Here is a 27,853-nt window from a genome sequence, read left to right as displayed (position 1 = left end):
AGGGCCTTTACCTTTACCTTTACCTAGTCCAGGTAATCTGGAAAAGCAAGTTTTGTCTGGTTTTGGAGAAAATCTCCCAAGCAGAGCTCAGGAGGTCTGAGGTCCCTGCTGGCCGTTCTCAGACGACAGGCCCTACAACTTGGGCCCTGCAGCATTGCTCAGGGCTCACTGCAGCCATGTGCAGCTGTGCGCTGGGGATCCTGTGGGCCTGGAATCTAACTAGGGTCAGTTGAATGCAAAGCCCCTGTGCGATCTCTGAGGCCCAGAAAGGGGCTTCTTGAGGAAAAGGAGCATTCAGCAGGTCTCGGAGCAAAGAGAACGACTTTGCCCTTCTGTTTATATTGAAGTAAGTGCTCCTCACTCCATCATTATCACATGGGTGTGGTGGCGAATTTTTAGAAATCCAAGAGTACAAGGAAAAATAGAATCACCTGCAGCATCCCCTCGAGACAGCCTTCAAGTAGTGGAGGTGCTTCTCTTAGTGAACTGACTTCCAGAAGTTCTAGAGGGAAACTCTGAGGGTCTAGTCTGAGGTAAAAGAACTAAGGAATGAAACAGGATAAATATGAGAAGTAGGACTGCTGAAGTAGAAATGGATCATTAAACATGAAGATGGCAAGGATGTTTAGATAAGTGGCAGGAACAGCCATCAGGAGTTAGATGTAATTTGTGGGAATGATTCTGGCTTTCATTTTGAATATTAGAGTTGAGGTCTTGGACTGTTTATAATAACCAGAATCTGGAAACAACCTGAGTGCCCAAAAAATAGATGACTGGTTAAAGAAACTTTGGTACATCTACACAATGGAATACTATGTGGATGTTAGGAAAAATGAAGTCATGAAATTTGCTTATAATTGGATGGTCATGGAGAATATCATGCTAAGTGAAATGAGTCAGAAAGAGATGGACAGACATAGAATAACTGCACTCATTTGTGGAATATAAACTAACATAATATGAGACTGACACCCAAGGACAGTAGAGACAAGGGTCAGGAATATTACTCCATAGCTGGAAACCTGTCTCATGAGCTGGAGGAGAAGGCAGCTGGGATAGAGAAGGTATCACTAAGTCAATGATGATTAGAGGAATCGTTCAGGGTGGGAGATGTGTGCTGAAAGTAGATAAACAACCAAATGTGATAGCCTCTCAGTATCTGTACTGCAAACCATAATGCCCAAAAGTAAAAGAGAGAGAGAGATAATGGGTGAAATTGTCTGCCATAGAGGCAAGGGGACAATTGGAAGGGGAGGGTGGATACTGGCGATATTGGTGGTGGAAAATGTACACTGGTGGAGGGATGGGTATTCGATCATTGTATGACTGAAAATCAAACATGAAAGCTTTGCAACTGTATCTCATGGTGACTCAATAAAAAATAAATAAAAATAAAAAGAATTGAGGTGCTGTAAAGAAGCATCACTGTCTGGGCTTCTGACTTGGGAGTGCCCAATATTCAGACTAGAAGTAGAGAGTGTGAAGGCATGTTGGCAGAACTGAGGCTGTAGAAATGAATAATTAGTGGGAGAATAACATAGAAAGGAAACTGGATGGGTTAAGAATGCAGTCGAGGGACTGAGAAATAGTACAGGGGCAGGCTCCAGCCCCAGCCCCATGCAGCCTTCCAAGCATCACTGGGTGTGGCCCAGGAGGCCCCAAGAACCACCAGGGTAACCCTAGTAGTCCCCAACACTGCAGGCCAGAGTAGTACTGTATCCTGTATCTTGGGAGCGGGGTCTTAACGATCAGCTGACTTGGCTGAATATCACAGAGAGTGATCCCTGGATTCCAACTCAGCTCAGCTCAGAGAGGGAGAGAGAGCAAGAGAGATTGAGAGAAAGCAAGAGAGAGAGCGAGAGTGAGAGAGTAGAGGGAGGGAGAGAGAGAGAAAAAAAGGAGGGAGTGAGGGGGAGAGAGAGAGAGAGAGAGAGAGAGAGAGAGAGAGAGAGAGAGAGAGAATACAGTCATGGGGAAGTCCTGTTAAGAAAGCTAAAGGGTAAGTGCAAGCCCCAAGTACTGAAATCTTGAATCAGGGGTCCAAGGTTTAGATCAGCCATTTGGTCACTATGTATCTTAGGAAAGTTGCTTAGAATAGATCCAATGCGGTTTCTTTATCTGTAAAAGACAAAATGATTATACTACAAGTAAAAGAGGAATCATGGGTAGCTTGCCAGGCTCTGCTGTGCAGGCAAGATACTCTCGGTAGCTTGCTGGGCTCTCCGAGAGGGGCAGAGGAATCGAACTCGGGTCGGCCATGTTGGCTGCTTGTAAGGCAAATGCCCTACCGCTTTTTTCGATATGCCAAACACAGTAACAACAAGTCTCACAATGGTGATGTTACTGGGCACACTCGAGCAAATTGATGAACAACGGGAGGACCGTGACCATGACTGTGAAAAGAGGAATCAGAAAAGACATGAAGATTGGAAACTATATTGTAATATATGCTGTCTATCATCATCCTTTCAAATACTTTTCCAATCAGGGACAAGAACAAAGTTCTATTGTTTCTGTGTTTGTTTTGGGGTCACACCCAGCAGTGGTAAGGGTTTATCCTGTCTCAGTGCTCGGGAGTCACTGCTGGCGATGTGCAGGGATCACACAGTGCTGCGTAATAAACCTGGACCTTCTGCATGCAAGGCATTGTACACCAGCCCACAGAGCTATGTCTATGGCCAAAAGAGTTTTACTGCTATAAGGAACGAGTCCTAGGATACTGCTAAGAACTGACTTTGACTACAATGCCCATCATCCTTAACAAAGCTTCCTCTGAGAAACAAGGATCAATTCTGTCTTGAATAGACGTTAGATTCACATTATGCTCGAATCTCAGCTTTGCTCTGTGTGTGTGTGTGTGTGTGTGTGTGTATCAAATCCAGAGGTTCAATGCAAAGGCATGTGCTCTACCAAGGAGAGTCACAACTCTAGCCTGCTACCTAACTTTTGCCTACGTCAGATTCCTCATCTACAATATGGCAGCAATGGTATTGCCAACCTCATCAAAGTGTTGTGAAGGTGAATGCATAGCATTTAGAATGGTTTATGTCACATAAATGCTCAAAAATGTTGATATAAAAGTGTTGTAAAACATGTAGAAGTATTGCCATATCAGGCACACATGCTTTAAGTTAAAACAGTGATAATATGGACCACAAACGCCGGGTCCTTTCCCAACTTGATCAGCTGCCCCTTCACAGCTGTACTCAAGGAAGGAGCACTCAGCTCTTTCCACACTCTGTGGCCTGGGGAATCCACACAGTCAGAAGACACAGATTGCTCTGATGGGCCTGACCTAAGTAGACTGGAAAGACAGTACAGCATTTAAGTCACTTGCCTTGAGTGCAGTTGACCGTAGATTCAATTTCCCAAGCACCACAAGAAGTGATCCCTGATCAAAGAGCCAGGAGTAAATCCTGAGCACTGTGGGGTATAACTCAAATCAAAACAAAAAATTCATTTCTCTTTTAATTACTTTCCAAATATTGACAATGTTCATTGCACATACCCTGCTCCTTTCTTACTCAATGAAATGACACCGTAGTTTGTCAACGTGTGCGTGCGTGTGTGTGTGTGTGTGTGTGTGTGTGTGTGTGTGTGTGAGAGAGAGAGAGAGAGAGAGAGAGAGAGAGAGAGAGAGAGAGAGAGAGAGTGTATGTTTTGCCAGGAATCAAACTCAGGATCTCATATGTAAGAGCTCTACTGCTGAACTACTTTCTTAAAACCTTGTCAAAACTTTGATAACTGACATTTTTTATTACTCTGACATGAGAAACTGCCAATCCATTCGTGGACAGATGAGCCAAACTATGGAATGATATAACCAAAGTTAATACTCCTCTGAGTTTCTCTTCAGTTGGAGTCCATCCTGTTTCCTTATTTGTTTCAGAAACAACTGTTTCACTGTTTCACTGTATCACTGTCATCCATTGCCTCGAGCAGGCCCCAGTAATGTCTCCTTCATCCTAGCCCTGAGATTTTAAAGAGTGCCACATTCAAGGCTCTTTCAGGGTCAGGAGAATGAGACCCATCATTGTTACTGGTTTTTGACATATTGAATACGCCACGGGGAGTTTGCCAGACTCTCCCATGTGGGCAGGATACTTTTGGTAGCCTGCCAGAAACAACAAGTTGACAAAACTAAAATCTACAATTCAAAGTATTTGGGAATTTTGTTTTGTTTTGGTTTAGTTTGGAGCCATAACCAGTGATACTCAGAGGTCTTTACCAGCTCAGTGCTTGGGGGTGTCCATGTGCTAGGGAGACTGTAAGTGTCAGACTCAAATTCAGGGCAAGGTAAGTGCTGACCACTGAGACACATTCCCAGCCCCTACCCTGACATCTTATTCATTATTATTTTTTTCCCGTGGTGGTGTGCACACCCAGCAATGCCCAGTTGGTACTCTAGGCCTAGGTACATGGGTTTCTGGAGGATCATGTGGTACCAGGAGTAAACCCAGGCAAAGCAGTGCTCCACCCAATGAGGCTATGTCTCATGGGCTCTAGCCTGACATTTTAAAGACTAAAATCACAAACATGAGGCAAAAGTGATACAAGATGTTTTATATAAGAAGTGACTGGTACAATGTTGCACATGGTGGATCAATCAATAAGTATAGTTGTAAAGTTGTTTCAAGCCTTTTATTATATTCATTCCCTTCCAAGTTGTTGTTTGTCTCATTCTTACTTTGGACAAGTTGGCAGGCTACCAAATGTAACCTGCCCACAAGGCAGAGTCTGGCAAACTCCCCATGGCATACCCAATATGCCAAATACCAGTAACATGCCAAATACCAGTAACAATGATGGGTCTCATTCTCCTAACCCTGGAAGAGCCTTGAATGTGGCACTTTTTAGAATCTCAGGGCTAGGATGAAGGAGAAATTACTGGTGCCTGCTCGAGGCAATCGACGAAGAACAGGATGATCCTGATTGTGATCCAAATTGTTTGTTGTTTATTGTTACTTCATTAACAACATATTGGATATCCAAAAAAGAAATCTATATTTTGACCTCTTACTATTCCAAATGCATGCATGAACAACAATCCTCACATTTCTGAAGAATATGATTATTCCCAATTTTACAAATAAGCAAATTAAAAGAGTATGTAACGTGCCTAAAATTGGGGTCAAGAACTAAGCATGGAACCTGGAATTCCCATCTACACAGTATATATGGTTCTTTTCTTTCTTTCTTGTTTTTGGGTCACACCTGTTGATGCAACTTCTGACTCTCCAGTTAGGGACTATGCCTGCCAGTCTCTGAGGACCGTATGGGGCATTGGACATTAAACCCAGGTTCTACCTGCTGTAGTCTGTCCAGTTTATTTATTTCTATGCAGTAGGATTTGTTTGGTTTGGTTTGGTTTGAGGGCCACACCTGGCAGTGCCTGGGTCTTATTCCTGGCTCTGTGTCTAGGAATTACTCTGGCTGGATTCAGGGAACTATAATTGGCCTCCAACAAGGTGTGTTACCCCTGTACTATCTCTCCAGCCCCCAACTTCTAAAAGCACAAAAGTAATAAATTGTGTGTGAATAAGTTATAAGTATTTCTATAAAAAAATACCCTTTTATATACCCAAAGCACAGATTCAACAGAACAGAAAACATGAAAGAGGCAACGACTAAAACTGTAAGGTGACTGTCAAGTTGACAGATGAGGGTGGAGTGAGAATTGGGATGGGGAGGGAATCTCGGAGCACTGGTGAAGGGATTGGTGTTGAATGAATGTTTGCCTAAAACTCAACTATCAGTTAATTTTCTAAATCATGGCTCATGGCTTTTATTTATTTAATTTTTTTGCTTTTTGGGTCACACCTAGCCGATGCTCAGGGGTTACTCCTGGCTCTGCACTCAGGAATCACTCCTGGTGGTGCTTGGGGGACCATATGGGATGCTGGGAATTGAACCCAGGTAGTCCACATGCAAGGCAAACGCCCTACCCGCTGTGCTATTGCTCCAGCCCAGCTCATGGCTCTTTTATAAAAAAAAATTTTTTTTTAATTTAAAAAAGTGATAAATCAGTTCATGAATAAACAAAATAATTCCATGAAAGGAATCGACCACTAGAACTGGCTCTCAAGAAGACTCTCCTTTTCTTTTTTGGTCACACCTGGCGTTGCACAGGGAATACTCCTGGCTCTGCGCGGTGCTGGCGGGGGTACCATATGGGATGCTGGGAATCGAACCCGGTCCGCCGCGTGCAAAGCAAACCCGCTGTGCTATCGCTCCAGTCCTCCCCTTTCTCTCGAATGACAAAATATGAGTCCGTTTAAAGAGATACTCAATTTTTTTTTTCTACACTCCTCAGCGGATGCGCATCCTCACGGCTGATGATTCGGTGCACGTGGGAGGCACAAAAGTGCGCCTGAAGTGACCGCACGAGGCTGGGGCTAGGTTACAGACTGCGGAGCTCGCTCAAGGAACAGGCAGAAGCGGCGGGACATCGGCCGCGACGGGGTAACCCCGGCCCCGCCGCCCGGGCCCCGCGCCCCGCGCCCACCCCAGCTCCGCCGCCCCATCCCGACATGCACCGCGGGCGCCGGCGACCACGCCCCCCGCCTGCGCGGAGTGCGCCTGCGCCACCGCCCGGAAGCTGGGCCGCGCGGTGCCTGCCGGGCGCTGTAGGCGCCGCGGGCCGTGGGCTGCGGTCCGCGCTCTCCGAGGCGGTGGCGCCGGCCGCGCGGCAGCGACGCGGGGAGCGCGCCTGGCGCTGACTCAGCGGCGGCGGCGGCGGCTTAGCCGGCCCTCTCGCGCCTTCCCTTGCCGGGGCTCCGACCCCGCCCGCCGCTCCGGCTAGCCCGGCCGAGCGGCTCCACGCCGGGAAGGCGCCGGGGACGCGGGGCGGCGGGAGCGTGCGGCGGCCGAGCCTCGGGCGTGCAGGCGGGGACGCGGGATGGAGTGACGGAAGGTGACTCGGGCCCCAAGCAGGGCCCGGCTCGCGGGGCCGTTGGCGGGGGCGGGGGCGGGGGCCGGGCGGCGGGGCTCGGGGGTCGGGGAGGGGGGGCTGTCCCCTGCAGGGCTGCGGACCGGGCGGGGTGCGGCACGTTGCGCCGCGGCCGGACGCCGGCGCCCTGGCGTCCCGGGCGCGTGGCCGCCCGTTGCCGGGTGTTTCATCACCCGAGTTGCCACGAGGCTCCCTCGGAGGGAGGGATCGTGAGGACGGGAAGGGGCCAGGGCTGGCCGCAGCGGTTGCAGACCCCCCGCCGGCCTGGGACCCCACCGGTGGCCTGAAAGTGACCGAGCGCGTTCGTAACCTGGGAGCGCGCTGCCATCAGTTTCAAGTGCAGAGCCCCCCGGACTGGATGCCCGATCCCCTGCCCTCCACCCCGGGACCACCTCCCCAGCCAAAAAAAAAAGTGGTTTTTTTTTTTTTGGTTAGTCATTTTACCAGCCGGCACGGGCAAGTTATTTCCCCCCTACCGCTGTGCAGGAGTAGAAAAGCGTGATGTTTCTTTGCCAACAAAAAGCGAGCGCGTACTTGTGCAAAGTGCTAACTAGTTACCAGGGGGAAGTTACGTTTTATTAAAGCGACTGGTCAGCTTGGTGTGTGAAAGGCTCAAGAGATTCAGACCTGGGCTTGGAATATCATCCAGGAGGTGTGCAGGAGTTTTACCGTGTTGTTGGAGTCTTGGACTTAGAGGGCCAGCTGGGAAAGTTAAGGCCTGATCGTTTTTATGTTGCTGGTCTTTCTCCTGGAACTTTGCTGGATGCATAATTGAAGTGATGACTGCATTCTAACAAATGTTCAGAGCCTCGTACTGCTTTGCTGAGCTAGTAACTATTTTCGGATCCATGAGTAACTTTTACTGGGAAAATTGTCACCCCTTTGATTGTAGCTTCTCGCGGTGGCTGGCTCTCCTAAGTAATTTCCCACTGTTGCATGTTATCCTCTTTCTCTGTGACAGATTCATTCTGTACTGACAACTGTAACAAGTTTGTTTCCTTGAGTATTCTTTTCTGTCTTTTGCACTACTTGCTACTTCTATTGAGAGACATAGTGACTTTACTAATCTTAAGCATTTTTTTTCCCTGAAACCAGACCAAATTCCAGAATCTTTAAAGGATCTCACAGGCCAGAGAGATTGTACGAGTGGTTAGGGCGCTTGTGTGGCTCTCAGGCATGCAGGTTCTGTCTTCGGTATCCTGTGTGGTCTCTCCAGCCCACGAGAGTGCATAGCCAGGAGTAACCTCTGAGCACATCCTGGTGTGATTCCCAAAACCAAAATATATTAATAAGGGATTTTTTCATTGCGATGCGTAGAAGTACTAAATTGTCTTTATTGTGCTTGCATTTTCACCTCCCCCCAGGTGAATCAGATTGTCTCTCTTTTTTTTTTTGGCCAGATGAAGGGAGGAAATCCCTCCCTTTTTTTTTTTTTTTTTGGTGGTCAATCAGCAATCTGTTTATTAGTTCCCACTCAGGGGTTTTTATACATCTGTTTCAGGGGAAAATCCACGTGTATCACATTTACCTTGTCAGGCTCAATATAGATGTTAGTTACATCCCTCATCATCAACCATAGTGCCTCCCTGTGTGGAGTGCTGGAGCAAGCCCCTGGGCCCCTGTAAACTGGGCCAGCTCTTTCTTTCAGGGCCAGGGGGAAATCCCTCCTTCTTGTATCTGGGGTTTCTCATCTTAAAATGCAAGTTCACTATTATTATAAGTCCGGATTATTCTTAATAGTTCTTCCATATGTGCATAGGTCTGAATTACAAATAACTCATCGAGGGCCCACTACATGCAGCATGCTTTACATATATAAATTAAAATCTTTAAAACTTCCTGAGGCAGATGGTCTGCCCCCTGTTTCTTCGATTTCTCTATTCTCAATTGTCTAAGTGGCTCCAGTTTGCAAATAACAGGAATAGAGTAAAGTTCAGTCTTGCAAATTTGAAATCTTAGTGTGAAGTTGGTGTAAAAATGTTAAGACTTGCCCCTGGAGGCTAATAAAACTGGTTGGCACTCAAAGTGGCGAAGTTCAGCATTTGGGGGTGATGGGGGGCATTTAACCCAGTTTAGGAGAATTGGACAATGTAGGTCAAAGAAGCTTATTCAAAGGGTGACCTCGGAAGCCAGCTTTTGAAGGACAGGCAGGGGTTAACCAAGTAACCAGCAAAGAGCAGTGTGTACAAAGATGAAAGGCAGAGTCCTGGCATTGCTGTGTTGGAGTGCAGAGTGCTGGTTATTCAGAAGGGTTTGAGTCCCAGTTCTGAGGGCAGTGAGAAGCTGAAGTCTGCAGGGTAATAGAACCAGGAGTTCAGAAGGGTTGAGCTCTCTGTGGCCTTAAACACGCACACTGATCTATATCATTTGATTTAGACAGACCTGGGAGAAGGCAAAAGCACATCCTCGAATCTAGTGCTTCTTACTAGGGCTGGGGATGACCCCTGGGTGCCCCCCCCCTTCTAAGAGCCACAGGTGAACATGGCATAAATGGGGGGGGAGGGGAGCCACAGGTGAACATGGCATAAATGGGGGGGGGGGAGGGGAGCAAGGCACAAGACTAGGGCCAGCTGGTGGGATGGCCAGGAAGGAAGGGAGGAAGAACAAGGTCTGAAAATGGTAATCTCTGCTACGAGGACATCCAACGCCACGGTCCTGTTTAGTTATTCTAATTCTTTTTTTTGACACAAGTAGACACAGGCATATTATTACAGTATAGGATAGTCTATATTGCTCTTTTCATTTTAATATTGGATAATTGTACTTTTAGTTGTTGAAGATAAGTACAAACAGTGCATAAACGAAATGCTTCTTTTATTTAAAGTAGAAAGGTATTTATTTTGGTTTGGGGCCCATGCCCTGCGATGCCAGGGCCGCCGCCGCCTCCCTCTGCTTGGGACCAGTGCTGTGTTAGATTTTGAACCTTGGCCTTCTGCAGGCAGAGCATGGGTTCCAGCTCTCGTTGAGTTAGTCCTCTGGCCCAGAAAAGGATTACTTTTTAGAAAGAAATTATTTATTGACAATCTCGAAGAATCAGAAAATCTTAGAACTTTGGTAGCATACATTAGACTTTGGGAAATCTCATATGACAAGAATATTCAGCAGAATATTATGCAAGATTCAGCAGAATATTCAACAAGAATGTTATGCTGAGACCTAAACTTTTGGTTGTAATTTGGATCGTTTCATAAGAAGTGGGTTTAACACTTGAACTCCTCCTCCCCCCCCCCCCCCCCCCCATTCCCTGCCTTAAATTCAGAAGAGCTTTTATTTAAGAGAATAGAAAGAAGGGAAAGGGAAGGAAATCTCCCATGGTAGGGAAAGGTTCTCCTAAGCAACACTCCTGAACTTCTTTATGTAATGTTGTCATCTTGATATCCTGGTAAAGGTAAAGGTAAAGGCCCTCCCGTTGATCGTCGATTTTGCTCGAGCGGGCCCAGTAACGTCTCCATTGGAGACTTTTGTTGTTACTGTGTCTGGCATATCGAATACTCTCGGTAGCTTGCCGGGCTCTCCGAGAGGGGCGGAGGAGGAATCGAACTCGGGTCAGCCATGTTGGCCGCGTGTAAGGCGACCGCCCTACCCGCTGTGCTATCGCTTCTCGGCCTTTTGGCTAAGATCAAGTGTAGATATCCTGGATAAGCATCAATTTTTTTTTTCCTGTGATTCAGCTCTTTGTATATTTTTGCAGATGTTTGTGGATTCTTCTGTGGGATCAGAGGCCAGAAAACTCCAAGTATAGCAGCAGGGATGGATGAACAGGCTCTTTTAGGGCTAAATCCAAATGCTGATTCAGACTTCAGACAAAGGGTAAGTAAAGTTGGCTTAATCATTTTCTAAAGCATGTTACCACAGAGATCTTGAATTTTTAAAAAGTGTACCTGATGATAAATATTTAATTTGGGTAGGAAATGTGAGGTGTTTGAATATGTGATGAATACAGAAACATTGCCTGTTGATATTTGTTTTCTTTGGATGGCTCAACAAAAGTATTAAAAAGTATCCTTGTTTTTCTGATTTTGGGGACCATACTTGATGATGCTCTGGGTTCTGTACCTAGGGATCACTCCTGGTTATGCTCAGGGATCAATCCTGGTAGTGTTTGGGGGATCATGTGTGATGCCTAGGATCCAAACTGGGTCAGCCACATATAAGGCCAACACTTTACTTGCAGTATTTTCTCTCTGACCCGAAAATATTAAAATCATACGTGATTCAAGACAGGTCTCTATGTCACAGCAACTATTGTTTATAATTCTTTAAAAGTTGTGGTGCTGTGGGTTATTTGAGGGATAGAGTTCGATTCCTCCGCCCCTCTTGGAGAGCCGGGCAAGCTACTGAGAGTATCTCGCCCGCATGGCAGAGCCTGGCAAGCTCCCCGTGACGTATTCGATATGCCAAACACAGTAACAACAAAGTCTCCAATGGAGGTGTTACTGGGCCTGCTCGAGCAAATCGATGATTCCATAGTGACAGATTTGCTTATTTTATTTTCCCTTTGCTTAGCTCGGTCTCTACTTGTCTAGAACTCACCTTACTGATACCTAACATCCTTGTGATTTAGTCTAGGCAAATGTGTTAAGTAAGAAGTTATGCTTGTGTTATGTCTTAGATTACGTAAAATGATTACATGTCCAGGAATCCATTATGAGGTATTGGAATATTTGGGTAAATATAAACAATTAAACATACTGTAGCCTGTACCTATAATCATGACTATAGCTGTGTGATAAAAGAAGAATCTATCGAACCAGCCTGTAATTAAAATTTTTAAAGACATGTGGGCGTTTTGAAGTGTAGGATAAGTAGGAGGAGAACCATTTTGTCATCGTTATACTCCTTATAGCAAAGGATCTTCTTTCATAAATGAGGTTAACTGTCTCACTAAATATTATAGTAGCTTTCTGCTTTTAAGCAAAAATTTAACAAAAATTTTTAAGTTATTTTTTACAGAGTAGTATCACATGCATGCATCTGCTGTTAAATAAGCAACCTGTTCTACATATCGAAGGAATTGTGATTTAAATGTCTGGCTAAGGATACCTGTCATACTATTTAGGACACAAAAGATACAAAAAGTTCACTTGTGCTGTGTGTAGATAAAAACTCTTTTCCATGGGGGTTTAAACTACTTCCCTTGTAAACCCTTAGTCACAAAGCTGAAGCGTAGATTTTATGTTGTCCAATCTGGCTTGATATTGCATCATCATTATAAAAGCCTTTAACTACTAGGTTTTTACATGACCTTCTTAGTTATTTTTATGTTCACTTTTTTGGAGGGGAGGGTATCCTTTGTCTCAAGCAGTGCTTAGGAGACGTAGGGGCCCCTCCCAACAGTACTCAGCTATCAAGGCACTTACAGTTTGTTGCTAGGGTCCTGTCGTTGAGGTATGCAGGGCTGCTCCTGGCAGTGCTGGGGTTAGAGCATGTGAGGCTGGGAATCTGACAGGTCCTGTGAGTACAACATGCATCCTGACCCTTGTGCTGTCTCCTGGGCCCCACGTACTCACTGTTTTGGAAGTCTTTTGGTTGGTTACTGAGTTTCACCATCTAATAAGTGGGGTTTTTTTCTGGTGCCAGAGATATGGGCCAAGGTGACTTACCTTGCTTGTAAGCATCACTGGTTTGATCCCTGGCATTGCATATTGTTCCCCAAATGCCATCAAGAGTGATCCCCTGATCACACACTCACCTGTGGGCACTGCTGGTAGCCAGGAAGGTAGCCAAGTGGTAGAGTTTGTGCTTTATGTGTGTGAGGACCTGGGTCTGGCTGAAAAAGAAGTCTTAACAGAAAATGACTTCTGGTAGTCCTGAAGTTAGTGGTTAGTGGTACCGTAATCCAGCTTGGTGGCAAGGTAGATCACTGTCTGTTAACTCCAATTCTCAGTTATGTCTAATTCTCTTTTCTACATGTACCATAAAAGTAGCTGCATTATACTGGTTTTTTTTTTTTTTTTCTCATTGAGTCACACATGGTGGCGATGCACAGGGTTACTCCTGGCTCTGCATTCAGGAATTACTCCTGGCGGTGCTCAGGGACCATATGGGATGCTGGGAATCGAACCTGGGTCGGCCGCATGCTAGGCAAATGCCCTACCCACTGTGCTATCTCTCCAACCCATACTGGGGTTTTCGGTGGTGGAAAATGTGCACTGGTGAAGGGATGGGTGTTTGATCATTGTACGACTGAGATTCAAACACGAAAACTTTGTAACTGTTCTCTGGCGATTCAATAAATAAATTTTTTAAAAAGAAAGTAGCTGAACTGATTCTGTTGCCACGTTATAGACAACAGAGCATTAGAATGAAGATGTGATAAGAACTAGGTGATGGGCTGGGAGGGCGCTCAGAGGGCTTGTGTGTGTGCTTTTATGACCTGGTTGGATCCCCAGTACTGCTTATTGAGCACCTGCCCAGCGCCAAGGGGGCTACTGCCAGGTGCAGCTCCAAAACAAAATGCTCCGAAAAAATCTGATTGATAAAAAAGCTTCAACATGTTCAGTACCCTCAGTACCCTTTTTTTTTTTTTTTTGGTAATGTTTGTAATGCATAAATTCATAATACAAATTTATGTTAAGAAACTGAATACTGGGGGGTGGGAGGGTGGTCAGAAAAATATAGGCAGCCCCAGTTTGATCCTGGCATCACATTTGTCCCCCTGAACCCCTGAGCATAGAGCCAGGAGTAAGCCTTAACTATTGCCAAGTGTGGCCCCGAAATAAAACAATATCTGTTTTGCTTCATAAGTATTATATTTTTTTTTAAAAAAGCACATTAGTAACAATTTTAGCTGCTGAATTCTTTCCTCCCACTTTTGTTGTTAATTGAAATAATAGGTTGATAGTGAGATTTCAGTCACAAAACCCACATACCCGAGTGTTTTAGCAGATTCATTCTCATGTGTGAGGTTCGTCCTGAGTCTGGGGAGATTGGCCATGAGTGTGGCGGCAGTTGGGTTCTGGAGGTTTTTGGGTGCCCGGGCTCTGTTGGGGCAGGTGGTGGGACTTACCTGCACACACTCTGGGGTGCCCCAGGTGAAACTCCGCCTGGAGGCATCTCTAAGAAGCTCTGGTTTTAATGGAATTTTGTTTGTTTCGAGCGGGGGTGGGGAGGTGGGGGGGATTGAAACCAGGGTCTCACATGTACAGGGCCAGTGTTCTACCACTGAACTACATCCCCAGCCCTTTCATGGATTACTGTTGTACAGCAGTTGAACTCTGATGCTACTCCGTACATATACTATATATAGTGTAGTATAATATTGTAATATAGTAATTTCTGCAGGTAATATGTCATTGGAAACAGCCATGAGACAAAATGAAAACCTATCCTTCACATTGTTAAATAATACAAGAAAATAGTAAATGCAGTGAGGTTTTGTGTGTGTATGTGTGTGTTTTAAAAAAAAAACTCTTACCCAGAGTAAAATATAATTACAAACTTTGATGAAGAATACAGTTAAAATATATACATGTACACGTGCACACAATCTAATTATATAGGGAATTTATCGTTGAATTTAAATACTCCTGTTACCGTTGAATTTAAATACTCCTGTTAATAGGTCAAAGGATGTGCAGAGAATTTTTCTATGTTAATTTATTTAATAGCTTAATGATTAATAGGAAAACTAAAATTTGTATTTGTTTTGTTTTTGTTTTTTTTGCCACACCTAGCGGGGTTTAGTGGCTGCTTCTGCTCTGTGCTCGTATGCAGTGCCAGGGACAGGACCTGGGTAGGCTTCATTTAAAACAAGCACTTTAGCTCTGTACTCTCTCTCTGGTCCTATGTATTTTATAATTGCTTATGCTTTAATAATGTATAGCACTTAACAATTTTATTTTCTTTCTTGGTCCTAATAATCCAGGGTATTCTGTACAGTATCGTTTTATATTGTCTACTTTGTTTAAGGAAACAGATTTGACTATCTACCAGATAGAATTTTCTTCCCTCCCTCCCTCCCTCCCTCCCTCCCTCCCTCCCTCCCTTCTTGGGTTGGGACAAAACAGAAAAAAGGAAAAAGTAAATTTTTTTTTTCTTTTAGTTTTCTGGTTTCTGGGCCACACCAGGCATTGCTTAAGTAACTGTTCCCAGTTCTGTACTGGGGAAACTTGTGCTAGGGATCAAGGGATTCAAACCAGTGTCAGCGTCAGTTACAGCAAGGCCAGCACCTTAACCCCTGCATGTGATCTCTCTCTCTTTCTCTCTCTCTCTTCCTCCCTCCCTCCCTCCCTCCCTTCCTCTCTCTCTCCCCCTCTCTCCCTCTCTAACCCCCACTCTCCCACTTCCCCCTTAATTCCCTTTCTAGAGATAATCACTAAGTTGCACAGAAGACAGAATTCCATGACTTAGCTACTTTTTCTTTAGATTCACTGATTTCTTAATATTTTTTTAATTCCCGGAAGAGTGACTATTCCAAAATGCCTTATTCTTTGTAATCTTACAGGCCCTGGCCTATTTCGAGCAGTTAAAGGTTTCCCCAGATGCCTGGCAAGTGTGTGCAGAAGCTCTGGCCCAGAGGACCTACAGGTAATTAAAATGAAAGCTGCATAGCTCTTGGACAAATCCTAATTTCTATGAACTTGTTACATTCACCTATATTTTTTTAAAACTTTCTATAGAACACTTTTCATTTTTGCTTTAGAAAATTGTTTGGCAATGAGGCCGGAGGGAGAGTAAAGCTGGCGGGGCATTTGTGTTGGTACAGCTGACGTGGGCTTGATTCCCTCGCACCACACACGGTCCCTTGAGCCCCGCCAGCAGTGATCTGAGTGCAGAGCCAGAAGTAAGCCTTGAGCACAGCCAGCTGTGGCCCAAAACAAAACAAACAAAGAAAAAACTATTCCACGTAGAGATGAGAGAAATAGTGAGCCAAACACGTTGGCCATTCCGAGACAGACTACTGAGTCAAAGGACTTTTTGTCTTATGCTGTGTACCTGGCTGCACATCCTGGCTGGCCATGGCGCTCGCATACTTTTTTGTTTTTAGTTGTACTGTTGTATCAGGGTCACACCCTTCGTTGTGTTCCCACTCAGCTGGCTGTGTGGTGGAGGACGCACCTGCTGTTGTGGCACTGGGGTTCCCCTACGGCAGAGCCCGGGTCATTGCCATTTCTTTCGCCTACAGGCTTCAGACTCACAACCTCATGCGCAGGCAGGGCTGTTTGACACAGAGACATCCTTGGGTCCCTCATTTGTTTTTTTCTTGCGCTCATTAACCTCGCCATTACAGTTATCTCCAAACAGAACCTTAAAATGTAGTGTTAGAGTATTTCCACCTATAAGCTTTCTTCTCTTTGTTGTGATTGTGGTCGAATATCCAGAGTTCTGAGTCATTTTCAGTTAATTTTCATTTATGACTGGGAATGTGGCTCAGTGGGTTTGATTCCCCAACACTGCAGAAAATGTACTGGGATAAGTGGGAGGAATGGGTAGGAAAGTTTCTGGGTTGGCACCAGGCACGGTGAATCCCACATACATGTAAGAGCTATGAAACAAAATAGAAAACTGGGCCCCGGGGGGTGGCTCAGTTGCGAACAGTGCCTGCCTTGAAAGCATAAGGGCATGAGTTCTCACACTGGTGCTGCCTCCGTGTGCCTGGTGTGGTCCCAGCAGCTCTACTGCCTGGGACCGCAGGTGCTGCCAGAGAGTGCCGTCTCCAGCCAGCACCACAGGCGACGTTTGCAACCCCCAGCCAGAACTGCAGCTGAAAGATAAGTGAGTGTTGCAACTAGAAGTGCCACTCTGGCGAGCGCATGTGTGTGTGTGAATACCACGGCAGCCTGGGAGGACTACAACCGGGATGTGTGCAGTGGATAATTGGTGGATACTGATTTTTGCTTCTCTTGCCTGTGTAGACAGCAGTATCTTTGTAGTTTGTGTATTTGTGGTATGAATTTTGAAGCTGGACTGCCAGTCTGTCTGACCCCTTGCATGCTTTGGACTGGACTGCAGTAGGATTGTCTAGGGTTAAACTCTTCCATTTGACTTTGATGCTCATATCTGGTTTGATTCATCCTCTGGCCCTTTTACCTTTCGTTTCACTATACCAAACCTTTTTGTTGTAAACTGTAGATGTTAAGATTTTACACTAATACTAACAACTAGTAGAAATGCTTGTTCTTTGCAAATCACTATACTTAAGATGCATCCTAATTTTTTAATTTTTGGTCTTAACAAATTTAATAAATATGGTAAATGTCAAAGTTCTCAGAGCTTTTAAACAAATGTGTATGAATGTAATAAATGATCAGTAGGTAGAAAACAAGCCAAACACGTATTTTGAAAAGCTTTTCAACTGTGTTACTAGTATTTGTCTCTGATTTATTTCCCTGTTTTCTGTTTGTCTAATTTTTTCTTTTTTTTCCTTTGTAGTGATGATCACGTAAAGTTTTTCTGCTTTCAAGTATTAGAATATCAAGTTAAGTACAAGTAAGGCCTTTTTCTCATGTTTTAAATGATATTTTGGGGAAGGGGCATTTTAAACACATTTTAGTTTAACAGAATAGTTGTTTTTGGTAGATGGCCCTCACAGAGTAATTTTAATTAACTTTTCTTCTCTTTTGGAAAAAACTATAATACAAATTTTAAATTCATAATGTATGCCATATCTAGTTAACAGATGTTCTTTGATTTATCGCAAAGTGTTTCTAAAATTCTAAGTTCATTGGTTTCATTAAAAATCTATTTCTAGCCAGGGATGTGACTTAGTGCTACAGTGCATGCCTTGAATGTGTAAACGCCTAGAATTCTATTCCCAGCATGACAAGAAAAGGGAAAAAAAAAATCAAGCCATTTCACAGGAAAAAAAAAAAGAATTTCCAGCTTCTCTGGAAAAGACTTAGCAATACCAAGCATGTTTCCTGCTTGGCTGCTGTGTCAGAGTTGAACAGAAGCATGAAATGGATACATACTTGTCTTCAGAAACCCTGCTTTTATTAAATAAATGAACCACTGCTCCCTAGACCCTTAGCTTACTCATTTATTCTATAAGCCACTGACTTCCGATCTGAAAAATTGTTGACTTTTATTTTGTTTAAACATGAAGTAAGCCAGAATTCAAACTGAGATTGATGCCCAACTAATACACCAATGTAGGTGGCATTATCAGTCTATTTAGGGAATTTTAAGCAGTCAGGTGCTATACAAATTTTCCTTTTCAAATAAACAAACTGTTAACTTTTTAAAGATAAGGCACCAAATGTAACTATTATTTTTCTTCTCTGTTTTGAACAGATACTCAGAACTAACAACTGTCCAACAACAACTAATTAGGGAGACGCTCATATCTTGGCTTCAAGCTCAGGTAGAAAAATAATCTCATTCAGTACCTCATTACTGGATATCTAATTTGTTATTCTTGCAACAGTGTACAACCTTTCAATGATATTGCTTTTCCATTCTCTATATGATCCCTCTAGCTTTTCCTTTTAGGTACTAGCTTTGAATAGCTACTGGTTAGATGGCAGCAGGAATAATTGAAAAATCATCAAGAACGGAAACATATTACTGTTTCTCTTTATAGCATTATGGAACCTTTGGCTATAAACTATAGGTCTTTTGTTTTGTTCTGACAAAAAAATTATTTTTCTATTCACTCTTAAAAGGACCCAGAGAGATTGGTCAGTGGACTAAACAATCTCCCCTGGGAGTGACCACTGAATGCTGAATAACCCCTAGCTCCAGTGTTGTGTGACTCCCAGACAAAAATCAGTGAACCCTGCTGGCAGTCTCTTTAGAGTCCTTTTCTCTTTTCCTTATGTACCTGGTGGGAAGAAGGGTTTGGCAGTGGGTCCGTACTCAGCAGCGCTGTGGGTTTACTCCTGACTCTTTGCTCAGGGTTCACTCCTGGCAGTGCTTGGGGGACCATGTGCCAGGAATTGTACCCAGATCAACCACATATAAGAGGTTTAGTGCTTTAACCTCTGTATGGTCCCTCTGTCCCTCTCCAGCCTATCACAGGGTCCTCTCCAAAGGTATCAGTAGAATTGTTTATTCAGTACATCCTTATTTTAACTAACCATAGTTTATAAATCAGTTGTATAACTAGAGTTTTTATTTCCCTTAAAGAGGAAGTTTAACTGGAAGGAAAAAATTACTTGTTTTTCCTTAGGAAAAAATTACAGGAACTAATGAAATGGTCTCTGACACTTTTTTTCTGAAAAATTAAGAAAGAACATTTTGCACCTTTTTTCATTTGGTGATTCTTTATCTCGCCAGTTGTTTAATACTTAATTAATTTCAAGTACATAATTTTGCACAAGTCTAAACTGTGTTGAAGTTTGTATTTTTGCCTGTTAATGATAAATAGGAAAAAAATGTATTTGAATCTTTTTCACTTATATTTAATCTATGGATTTATCTGTTCGTCAGATGCTGAGTCCCCAGCCAGAGAAGACATTTATACGCAATAAAGCAGCCCAAGTCTTCGCCTTGCTCTTTGTGACAGAATATCTGACAAAATGGCCCAAGTTTTTTTTTGACATTCTCTCAGTTGTGGACCTAAATCCAAGAGGTGTGGATCTGTATCTTCGGGTCCTCATGGCTATTGATTCAGAGTTGGTCGATCGTGATGTGGTACATACATCAGAGGCAAGTACTACAAAGTTTTTAGAGTGGAGTTTATAGGAAGCAGTGAGCAATACAGTGAAAAATAGTAAGAGCAGGAAGACGTTTTATAAATTTACCCAGTGTTTTGAACTTTGCTTGACAAAGGTTTGAAGTTTATAACAATAGTGTTAGGCGTTTACTTTTTTAGGTTTTTTTTTTTTTAATTAAATAAGCACTTTCTTTAGTGAAATGAACTTTGATTTCTCTAGTGTTATCAGAGCTATATAGTGTGAGGAGGAAACATTATTTTTGAACCAGTTTTGGGGTCTTCTATGTTCTCAGTTAATCACATAGTTCATCTTCTTAGTCTTCATTTCTTTATTTCCTGAGATAGTTTTCTCTTTATTAAAAAAAGACAGGGGTTGGAGAAAATATCAGTAAAGTAGCTTAATAACAATGTATAGAAATATTCGTTTTATATTTAACATACTTAAAATGTAAAGGGTATCCTTATGCATTCAAGTTATTGCCATTCTCTTTAAATATCAGGTAATTTATTACATGCTTACCAGAAATTTGTAAATAATGCATATTTATAGCCTGTGCTTGATAAGAAATTAGTGTGCTCTGAGGAATATAGCAGAAAGGAAATAAAAAGAATAGCAGGATATGACTTTAGAGCTCCCAAATAGGAAATATTGACAGTGACTGTGTTAACAAGTTCAAAAATTTGAGTGGTGAGGAAATTACTGCAGCTTTTCAGATATCAAGTGTAATTTTGTGAAGCGGTCCACTTTGCTGTAATAAGGTGTCTTGCTTTTCTTTAGGAAGCTCGTAGGAATACTCTAATAAAAGATACCATGAGGGAACAGTGCATTCCAAACTTGGTGGAATCATGGTACCAAATCCTACAAAATTATCAGTATACTAATTCAGAAGTCACATGTCAGTGCCTTGAAGTAGTTGGGGCTTATGTCTCTTGGATAGACTTATCCCTTATAGCCAATGATAGGTAAGTTTGCTGATGTTTTAATATTATAAACCTGCAGAATATGGTATGGAAAGCTGAAGAATCTGAAAACCGTAAAACTGTTTTATTCCCACATTGCCAGGTTTATAAATATGCTGCTAGGTCATATGTCAATAGAAGTTCTACGGGAAGAGGCATGTGACTGTTTATTTGAAATTGTAAATAAAGGAATGGATCCTGTTGATAAGATGAAATTAGTAGAGTCTTTGTGTCGAGTATTGCAGTCTGCTGGGTTTTTCAGCATTGACCAGGTGAGTTTTTGTATAAACTTTTAAAATTTGGGCCAGAAAGAGAACTGAGTGGGTTGGAGCATATGCTTTGCTTGCAGGAGTGACACCCCACCCCCCTTACCCCACCCCTCCGCTCAGCAACAAGTCAGGAAATAGTCCCTGAGCACCACTCTGTGGCCCAGAAACAAACGAACAGTTATAAAATTAGAATAGGGTAGGTTGAAATGAGGTGTGCTTTCTTTTTCTTTTCTTTCCTAAGTGAAATAAAGGATCAAATCACTACTGAAAAGTCACAATATTTTTAATTTTTTTTTTATTTTATAAGGTGGTTCACAATGCTTGATTACAGTTAATAGTCAAACACCAATCCCACCACCTTTACACCTTCCCACCACCCAATTTGGGATGTTTCCACCCCAAGCCCCAATCCCTGTTCCAAAGCACAGACGAAATAATATATTTTGTATTGTCTGTTATAGAAAACTGTCTTCTGTGTCGCACGGTCCAGGAATACGTTCACTCATACGTGAGGTTCTGCCCGAGAGAGTGGGGAACAGCCTTGAGTGTGGTGGTGGCTGCCGTGGCTGGGTCCCTTGAGTCGGAGAGGGCTCTCACCTGCCCCCCTCTGGGGCAGCCCGAGTGAAACAGCCTGGCACGGGGTCCAGTGGCATGGCTATGGCGGGCGTCATGTTGCTCCCTTCCAGGAGAAAAAAGTCGCAAGATTTTACGTAGCATTTGCTTTGGATGGTAAAAGAAGTTTTTAAAACTTGTCATCTGGATTGTCACATGTAACTACATTTCTAACAAATGCACTTACATTTGTAGACATTGTAAATAACCCAACAGCTTGTCTGTGGATTATACTTTTCAGTGGCATGGGGCTATGCTATTTACATAATAGTCATTTTGGTAAACAATTAGACTCAACAGTGAAAGCCATCTATTCATTATACTTTAAATTATCACTCATTTGATTATTAGAATTCACCCCTGAGTGGGGCTATGAGTATGACAGATTAATAATTTAGAAACAGTGAGGGGTTTTCATTTGTTTTACCTATGGTTATGATGAGGTTACTATGAAATCTCTGTTGATTATATATCAGTAATACAGCTCTAGCCTTTTCTTTGCCCACAAATTGTATTTTCTTAGCATTGTTAATGTTCTTATAAAGTGCTTAGTAAAAGACCTAAAATTATAAAGGTACAAATCTATATAGGAGAGAACAGTGTGACATTAGTTAATGGAATTCATATCCGAAGTTTGAGTTGTGGCCTGAGAGGGCCTTAGCTGATGGCAGCCCCTGCACTGTGGTTCTTTTTTTTTCTATACTTCCCCCCCCCCCCCCCCTTTTTTTGGATGCACAGGGGTTACTCCTGGCTCTGCACTCAGGAATTACCCCTGGCGGTGCTCAGGGGACCATATGGGATGCTGGGAATCGAACCTGGCAATGCACAGGGGTTACTCCTGGCTCTGCACTCAGGAATTATCCCTGGTGGTGCTCAGGGGACCATATGGGATGCTGGGAATCGAACTCAGGTCGGCCGCGTGCAAGGCAAATGCCCTACCCGCTGTGCTATTGCTCCAGAGCTCCTCCCGGCTCTTTGCTGAAAAGGGAAGGGCCGCTTTTGGTGATGCTTGAGGGAACGAGACTGTGCCAGGGATGAGCCCAGGCCTGCGTGCAGAACATGCACTCAACTGCTTCACCTGTCTCTGGCCTAATATTAGTCATTAAAAATTTAATCCAGTGAGGAGCAGAGAGAAAGTACAGAGGTCAGATGTAGATTCCATCAGATTCAATCCCCAGAGCAGCACCCATTGGCCCCGAGCACTGCCATTTGGGAGTGGTCTCTGAGCACAGAGTCAGGAGTCAACCCTAATGCATAGCTGAGCGTCACCCAAAAACCAAAACTGAATAAATAAAAATGTAATCTTCCAAACATCAGTTGGCTCATACTAGAGTTTAGTGTGAGTTAGTCTTTTTCTTAGATGGGTGGCTTTAAATTGAGGTCTCTCTTTACCCCTCATAGGAAGAAGATGTTGACTTCCTGGCCAGATTTTCTAAACTGGTGAATGGAATGGGACAGTCATTGATAGTTAGCTGGACTAAATTAATTAAGAATGGGGATATTAAGAATGCACAGGACGCACTGCAAGCTATTGAAACAAAAGTGGCGCTGATGTTGCAGCTGCTAATCCATGAGGATGATGACATCTCTTCCAACATTATTGGATTTTGTTATGACTATCTTCATATTTTGAAACAGGTCAGTCCTTATTTTAATCTTTTTGTTTGATGTACATAATAGTAAGGACCTATTTAATCCTTTTTTCCCTTAAACTTTGTCGCCAGAAACAGGACTAGGCTAGATTCTAAAATTTACTTGATTTGCAAGCTTTAGAACGAGTCATGGAGGTATTTTTCCCTCTGCGTCTTGGACCCCAGCACCAATGCAGCCATCCTCCGGCCTTACCTACAAACTGCCAGGCTAGTTGCACAAAAATCACTAGAAACTGTCAGTCCAGTCCTCTGAGCACTGCTCGGGAAGCCCCTTATAAAATATATGAATGAATAAAATGCACAGCTATATATTTTTTTATGAACTTTAGGCAATGTAGAAATGCCTGAAGGTTAAAATCATCGTGGTTAATCTTCCTGTATCTCTTAATGATTTCTGGATTTGTTTTGCCTTATTTTATTTTTTGAAATTAAAAAAAAAGCTCTTAATTGAGTTATCATGAGATATACAGTTAAAAAGTTGTTCATGGTTGAGTTTCAGTCATACAATGTTCTAACACCCATCCCTTCACCAGTGCACATTTCCCACCACCAATAATCCCAGTTTCCCTCCCACCCACCCCACTCCCACCCCGCCTCTGCAGTCTGCCTCCGTGGCTAACACTTTTCCTCTCTCTCTCTCTCTCCCCCCCCAACCTCTCTCCCACCCTCCTCCCTCTCTCCCCCCTCCCTCCCTCTTCCTCTCTCTCCCTCTCCCTCCCTTCCTCTCTCTCTCTCTGTCTCTCCTCCCTCTCTTTCTTTCCCCCCTCCCTCCCTCTCTGTCTCTTTCTTTTTGTTTTTATGAATTTTAATACATGTTTGACCTGTGATATAGCACCAGACATTGGTGGTGGTTGGGAAAATTGGAAGTTTTAGGAAAATATCTTGATAAGCAAATATAACTTCAGGAAACCTAATGATTTTTTTTTTTTAAATAGCTTTCAGTGCTCTCGGATCAGCAAAAAGCTAATGTAGAGGTAATTTACTTCCGATTACTTCTTTTGAACCGATAATTGACTCTGCCTGTGGTCTGCCTTGAATCATAGCTTAATTTCAAATGTTACCAAATTAAGGGGAACTGACAAAAGATATTTGATTTCTTAACCAGGCAATCATGTTGGCCGTTATGAAAAAATTGACTTATGATGAAGAATATAACTTTGAAAATGAGGTAAGTTTTTTGTGTTCAGGAGGAATTAGTTTTAATTTTGTTTGCTTATATCATATTTGATTTGATTTGTTTGTTCTGGGTTCTTCAGAATGAGATATTTCAAAGATTAGTTTTGTTCATATTGAGCTTGACGTTTGTAAAATCATTGGGAATGATTTTACGACGTTTGTAAAATCCTTTCATTTTTGGAATTTTGTCCCTTTGTCTCTTTGTAGCCCCAAACCTTGTAAATATTATTGGCGCTCATAGGCCCCTTGGCTTTCATTAGTAGTGAATGTCAGACATGCTGTCTCTGGGGTCTGGACTGTTGTGGTTAATGGTCTTGCCAGGTGGCTGGTGTGTCAGCTTCCCGTCAGATACAAGGGTCATCTGGTGCTTTTTAGCAGTTTGCTCATTGCACATACTGGTTGGCTGTGTGTTGTGTTAGAGGTCTTCCCTGCTTTGGGCATTCAAAAAAAAAAAAACTTGGATTGTTAAAGAATAACGGTGATGGTTACTAACACATTGTGCAGTTATATAGTGCCTGGCTTATAACATGTAGTATCTCAGTCATAGTTTTTACAGTGGGCACGAAGATACATTGGATTAGGAAACATGGGCCGAAGTTCTCTCAAAAACCCAGCATAAGCTGTTTTGGCTTTAGACATTTTTTTTTTAATTCTTACAAAGTTGTTCACAGTGATCTATTACATTCCGTATTCCAATACCAATCCCACCACCATTGCATCCTCCCACCACCAATATTTAATTTTTTAATTTTTCTTTAATTGAATCACTGTGAAGTACAGTTACAGATTTACAGACTTTCATGCTTGCATTTCAGTCATACAGTGATCAAGTACCCATCCCTCCACCAGTGCCCATTCTTCACCAATGATCCCAGTATCCCTCGCAACTCCCCCTTTCCTCCACCTCCCCCCACCCCCACTTCCACCTCTGTGGCAGGCGCAGTCTCTTTTACTCTTTAGGGTGTTGTGGTTTGCATTGCAGGTATTAAGTGGCCAGCATGTTCAGTCCATAGTCTACTTTCAGTATGCATCTCCCATCCCGAGTGGACCCTCGGAGCATCCTTTACTTGGTGGTCCCTTTTCTGTCTGAGCTGCCTTTCCCCCCAGTATGTGAGGCCGACTTCCAAGCTGTGGGGCAATCCTCCTGCCGCCATCAATATTTCTAATTTTCCATACCACCACCCACACCTGCCCTAGTAGCAGGCACTAAATAATTGAAGAGCATTAGGCTCTTGTCATTAACCCCCTCCTTGTTCTGCTTCTGGTTCTAGGTTTTTAAGGCCGCAGGCTACTATGTTCGGAAGTTATCTGTGAGCAGGAGGGAAAGTCTATTAAACATAGTAAAGTTTTCCTATATAAATAAATATCAGTGAAAAAAAGTATGCATTAAGTCTTAAATGCTGAATTCACTTGCATGGGTGTTAAGTGTTTTAAATGAGAATTAAACTACATTTTAGGGTGAAGATGAAGCCATGTTTGTAGAATATAGAAAGCAGTTGAAATTACTGTTGGACAGGCTTGCTCAAGTTTCACCAGAGTTACTGCTGGCTTCTGTTCGCAGAGTTTTTAGTTCCACACTACAGTAAGTTTCTTACTGACTTTGTAAGGAGTCTTTTTCTCCTTGATGATGGTATGCAATAAGTAATCTACCCAATTAATCTGTTTTACTTGTTAATGTTCTATCTCTGAAACAATGTTCTTGCCTTGTTTTCTTCATTTATCTTGATCCATGCTCTGGAGAGGGAAGTATTGCTCTTTGGAAAATTACAAAGTGAATTACAGAAGTTATTTCTACTTTTGTAATACAAATTTATGCCTGCTAAAATTAATATTGGCTATGACTCTTTCAAAATTAAGACAGTTGGGGCTGGAGCAATAGGACAGCAGGTAGGGCGTTTGCCTTGCATGCAGCTGACCCGGGTTCGATTCCCAGCATCCCATATGGTCCCCTGAGCACCACCAGGAGTTATTCCTGAGTACAGAGTGAGGAGCACGGGTGTGATCCAAAAAGCAAAATGAATAAATTTTTTTAAAAAAATTAAAATTAAGAAAGCTCTTGGTGTCTTTTTATGCTGTGCATTACTACTTGTATACAAATTTCTGTTTCGCTCTCAGTGATATAGTATTCTTTGGTAGGAACTGGCAAACTACACGGTTTATGGAAGTTGAAGTAGCAATAAGATTGCTCTATATGTTGGCAGAAGCTCTTCCAGTATCTCATGGTGCTCACTTCTCAGGTGATGTTTCAAAAGCTAGTGCTTTGCAGGATATGATGCGAACTGTAAGTATACTGAAGATTACTTTGAGCCAATTTTTTATTTTACTAAAAGAAGTTGGGTTTATTGCTAAGTTTTATATGTATTAATATTGGGTCATTTTGATTTTTGCAGTAAATAAGGATAGATTCTTATCTCTTTCTTGTTCCAGTTGGTAACATCTGGAGTTAGTTCCTATCAGCATACATCTGTGACATTGGAGTTTTTTGAAACTGTTGTTAGATATGAAAAGTTTTTCACAGTTGAACCTCAACACATTCCATGTGTGCTAGTAAGTATACATTTTAATGCCAACTTAAAATTTTTATCTGTGTATTTCATCTAATGAGCAGAAAGTATTTTCTTTTTCCAGAACCAAAAGTTCTCCCAAACCCTTAAACATAGTGAAACTAATTCTTCCATTTCTTCAAAATTAGACATAGCTGTCTAATTTTTAAAATGTTCTCAGTGGTCTTTTTTTTTTTTTAAACATATGCAGTGTATGAGGTAAAGTTCTCAAAGATCTTTTTGTGTGTAGTATGTGTAACAAGTACACTTGGTTCCGGCTGTCTAGGAGCCAAGAAGTAAAGTTTGATGTGAACAGAAATGTCCTGTGGGTCTAAGGAGTTGTCAGAGGGGGTGGAGTGCACCTCTGAGTGGGTGCCTGGTGCTGCACGGTTGGTGGTGGTCCAGAACAAAAGTTACTGTGTCAATGGCAGGGAGAGCCTTGGTTGGATAAATCATAGAAACAGTCAGGTCTCTCTTGCTTCTTCAGATGGCTTTCTTGGATCACAGAGGCCTGCGGCATGCCAGTGCTAAAGTGCGGAGCAGAACTGCTTACCTATTCTCTAGATTTGTCAAATCTCTCAAGTAAGTGCAGAATTTCAGCTCTGGTGTTTAATTCTTGTTTTCAAGCTTATTAAATGAGATAGTTGTTGTCTAAGAATCTGTGGTAGATTTGGCTTTCTGTTCTACTACTTCTTTTTTATTATTATTGTCTTTTTTCTTTAAATCACCATGAGATACGGTTACAAAGGTTTACTGTTTGGTTTCAGTCATACAAAGATTGATCACCCAGCCCTCCACCAGTGCCGTCTCCCACCACCAATGTCCCCATTACTTCCCCCCCCCCCCCCGCCCCATCCTACCACTCCCCCTGCCTCTATGGCAGACAATCTTCCCCATAGTCTCTTTTGTATTTCTTGTTAAGAATAGCGTAAGATGTTCCGCGGTGCTCCTGGAATTCTAAAATTTTAGATAATTAGGGTCTGGAGGAATCTCTTCAGTGAGCTGTTCGGTTCAGAGATTCTTTTGTGTGTTTCTGGATCATTGGCCTTGTTTCCATCTTCTCCAGAGAAATCAACTCTTGGCATATGCCCTGC

At 42.8% G+C, this 27,853-nt stretch overlaps 1 protein-coding gene and 1 pseudogene across 2 annotated transcripts in view; both read left to right on the top strand.

The window, feature by feature from the left end:
* Positions 1-10,542: 10,542 nt before the first annotated feature.
* On the top strand, positions 10,543-10,680 carry LOC130039007 (uncharacterized; annotated as a pseudogene).
* XPOT (exportin for tRNA) overlaps positions 10,641-27,853 on the top strand; it is a 41,772-nt gene continuing 24,559 nt past the window's right edge. The window contains exons 1-14 of one of the 2 annotated variants that reach the window (XM_056130760.1): positions 10,641-10,759; positions 15,396-15,478; positions 17,324-17,380; positions 18,185-18,254; positions 19,322-19,540; positions 20,326-20,510; positions 20,611-20,779; positions 22,790-23,026; positions 23,976-24,014; positions 24,146-24,208; positions 25,674-25,798; positions 26,353-26,497; positions 26,644-26,763; positions 27,247-27,341. In XM_056130760.1, the coding sequence (XP_055986735.1) occupies positions 10,700-10,759; positions 15,396-15,478; positions 17,324-17,380; positions 18,185-18,254; positions 19,322-19,540; positions 20,326-20,510; positions 20,611-20,779; positions 22,790-23,026; positions 23,976-24,014; positions 24,146-24,208; positions 25,674-25,798; positions 26,353-26,497; positions 26,644-26,763; positions 27,247-27,341 (1,667 nt within the window). In that variant the 5' untranslated portion in view covers positions 10,641-10,699. Of the gene's footprint in view, positions 10,760-15,395; positions 15,479-17,323; positions 17,381-18,184; positions 18,255-19,321; positions 19,545-20,325; positions 20,511-20,610; positions 20,780-22,789; positions 23,027-23,975; positions 24,015-24,145; positions 24,209-25,673; positions 25,799-26,352; positions 26,498-26,643; positions 26,764-27,246; positions 27,342-27,853 lie in introns of both variants that reach the window. The other variant, XM_056130761.1, reaches the window with a different exon arrangement.

Source organism: Sorex fumeus, unplaced genomic scaffold, assembly GCF_029834395.1.
Source record: "Sorex fumeus unplaced genomic scaffold, SorFum_2.1 ptg000081l, whole genome shotgun sequence".
NCBI lineage: Eukaryota > Metazoa > Chordata > Mammalia > Eulipotyphla > Soricidae > Sorex > Sorex fumeus.
The sequence above is the reverse complement of the archived record's forward strand: the minus strand, read 5'-3'. Positions and strand labels throughout refer to the sequence as shown.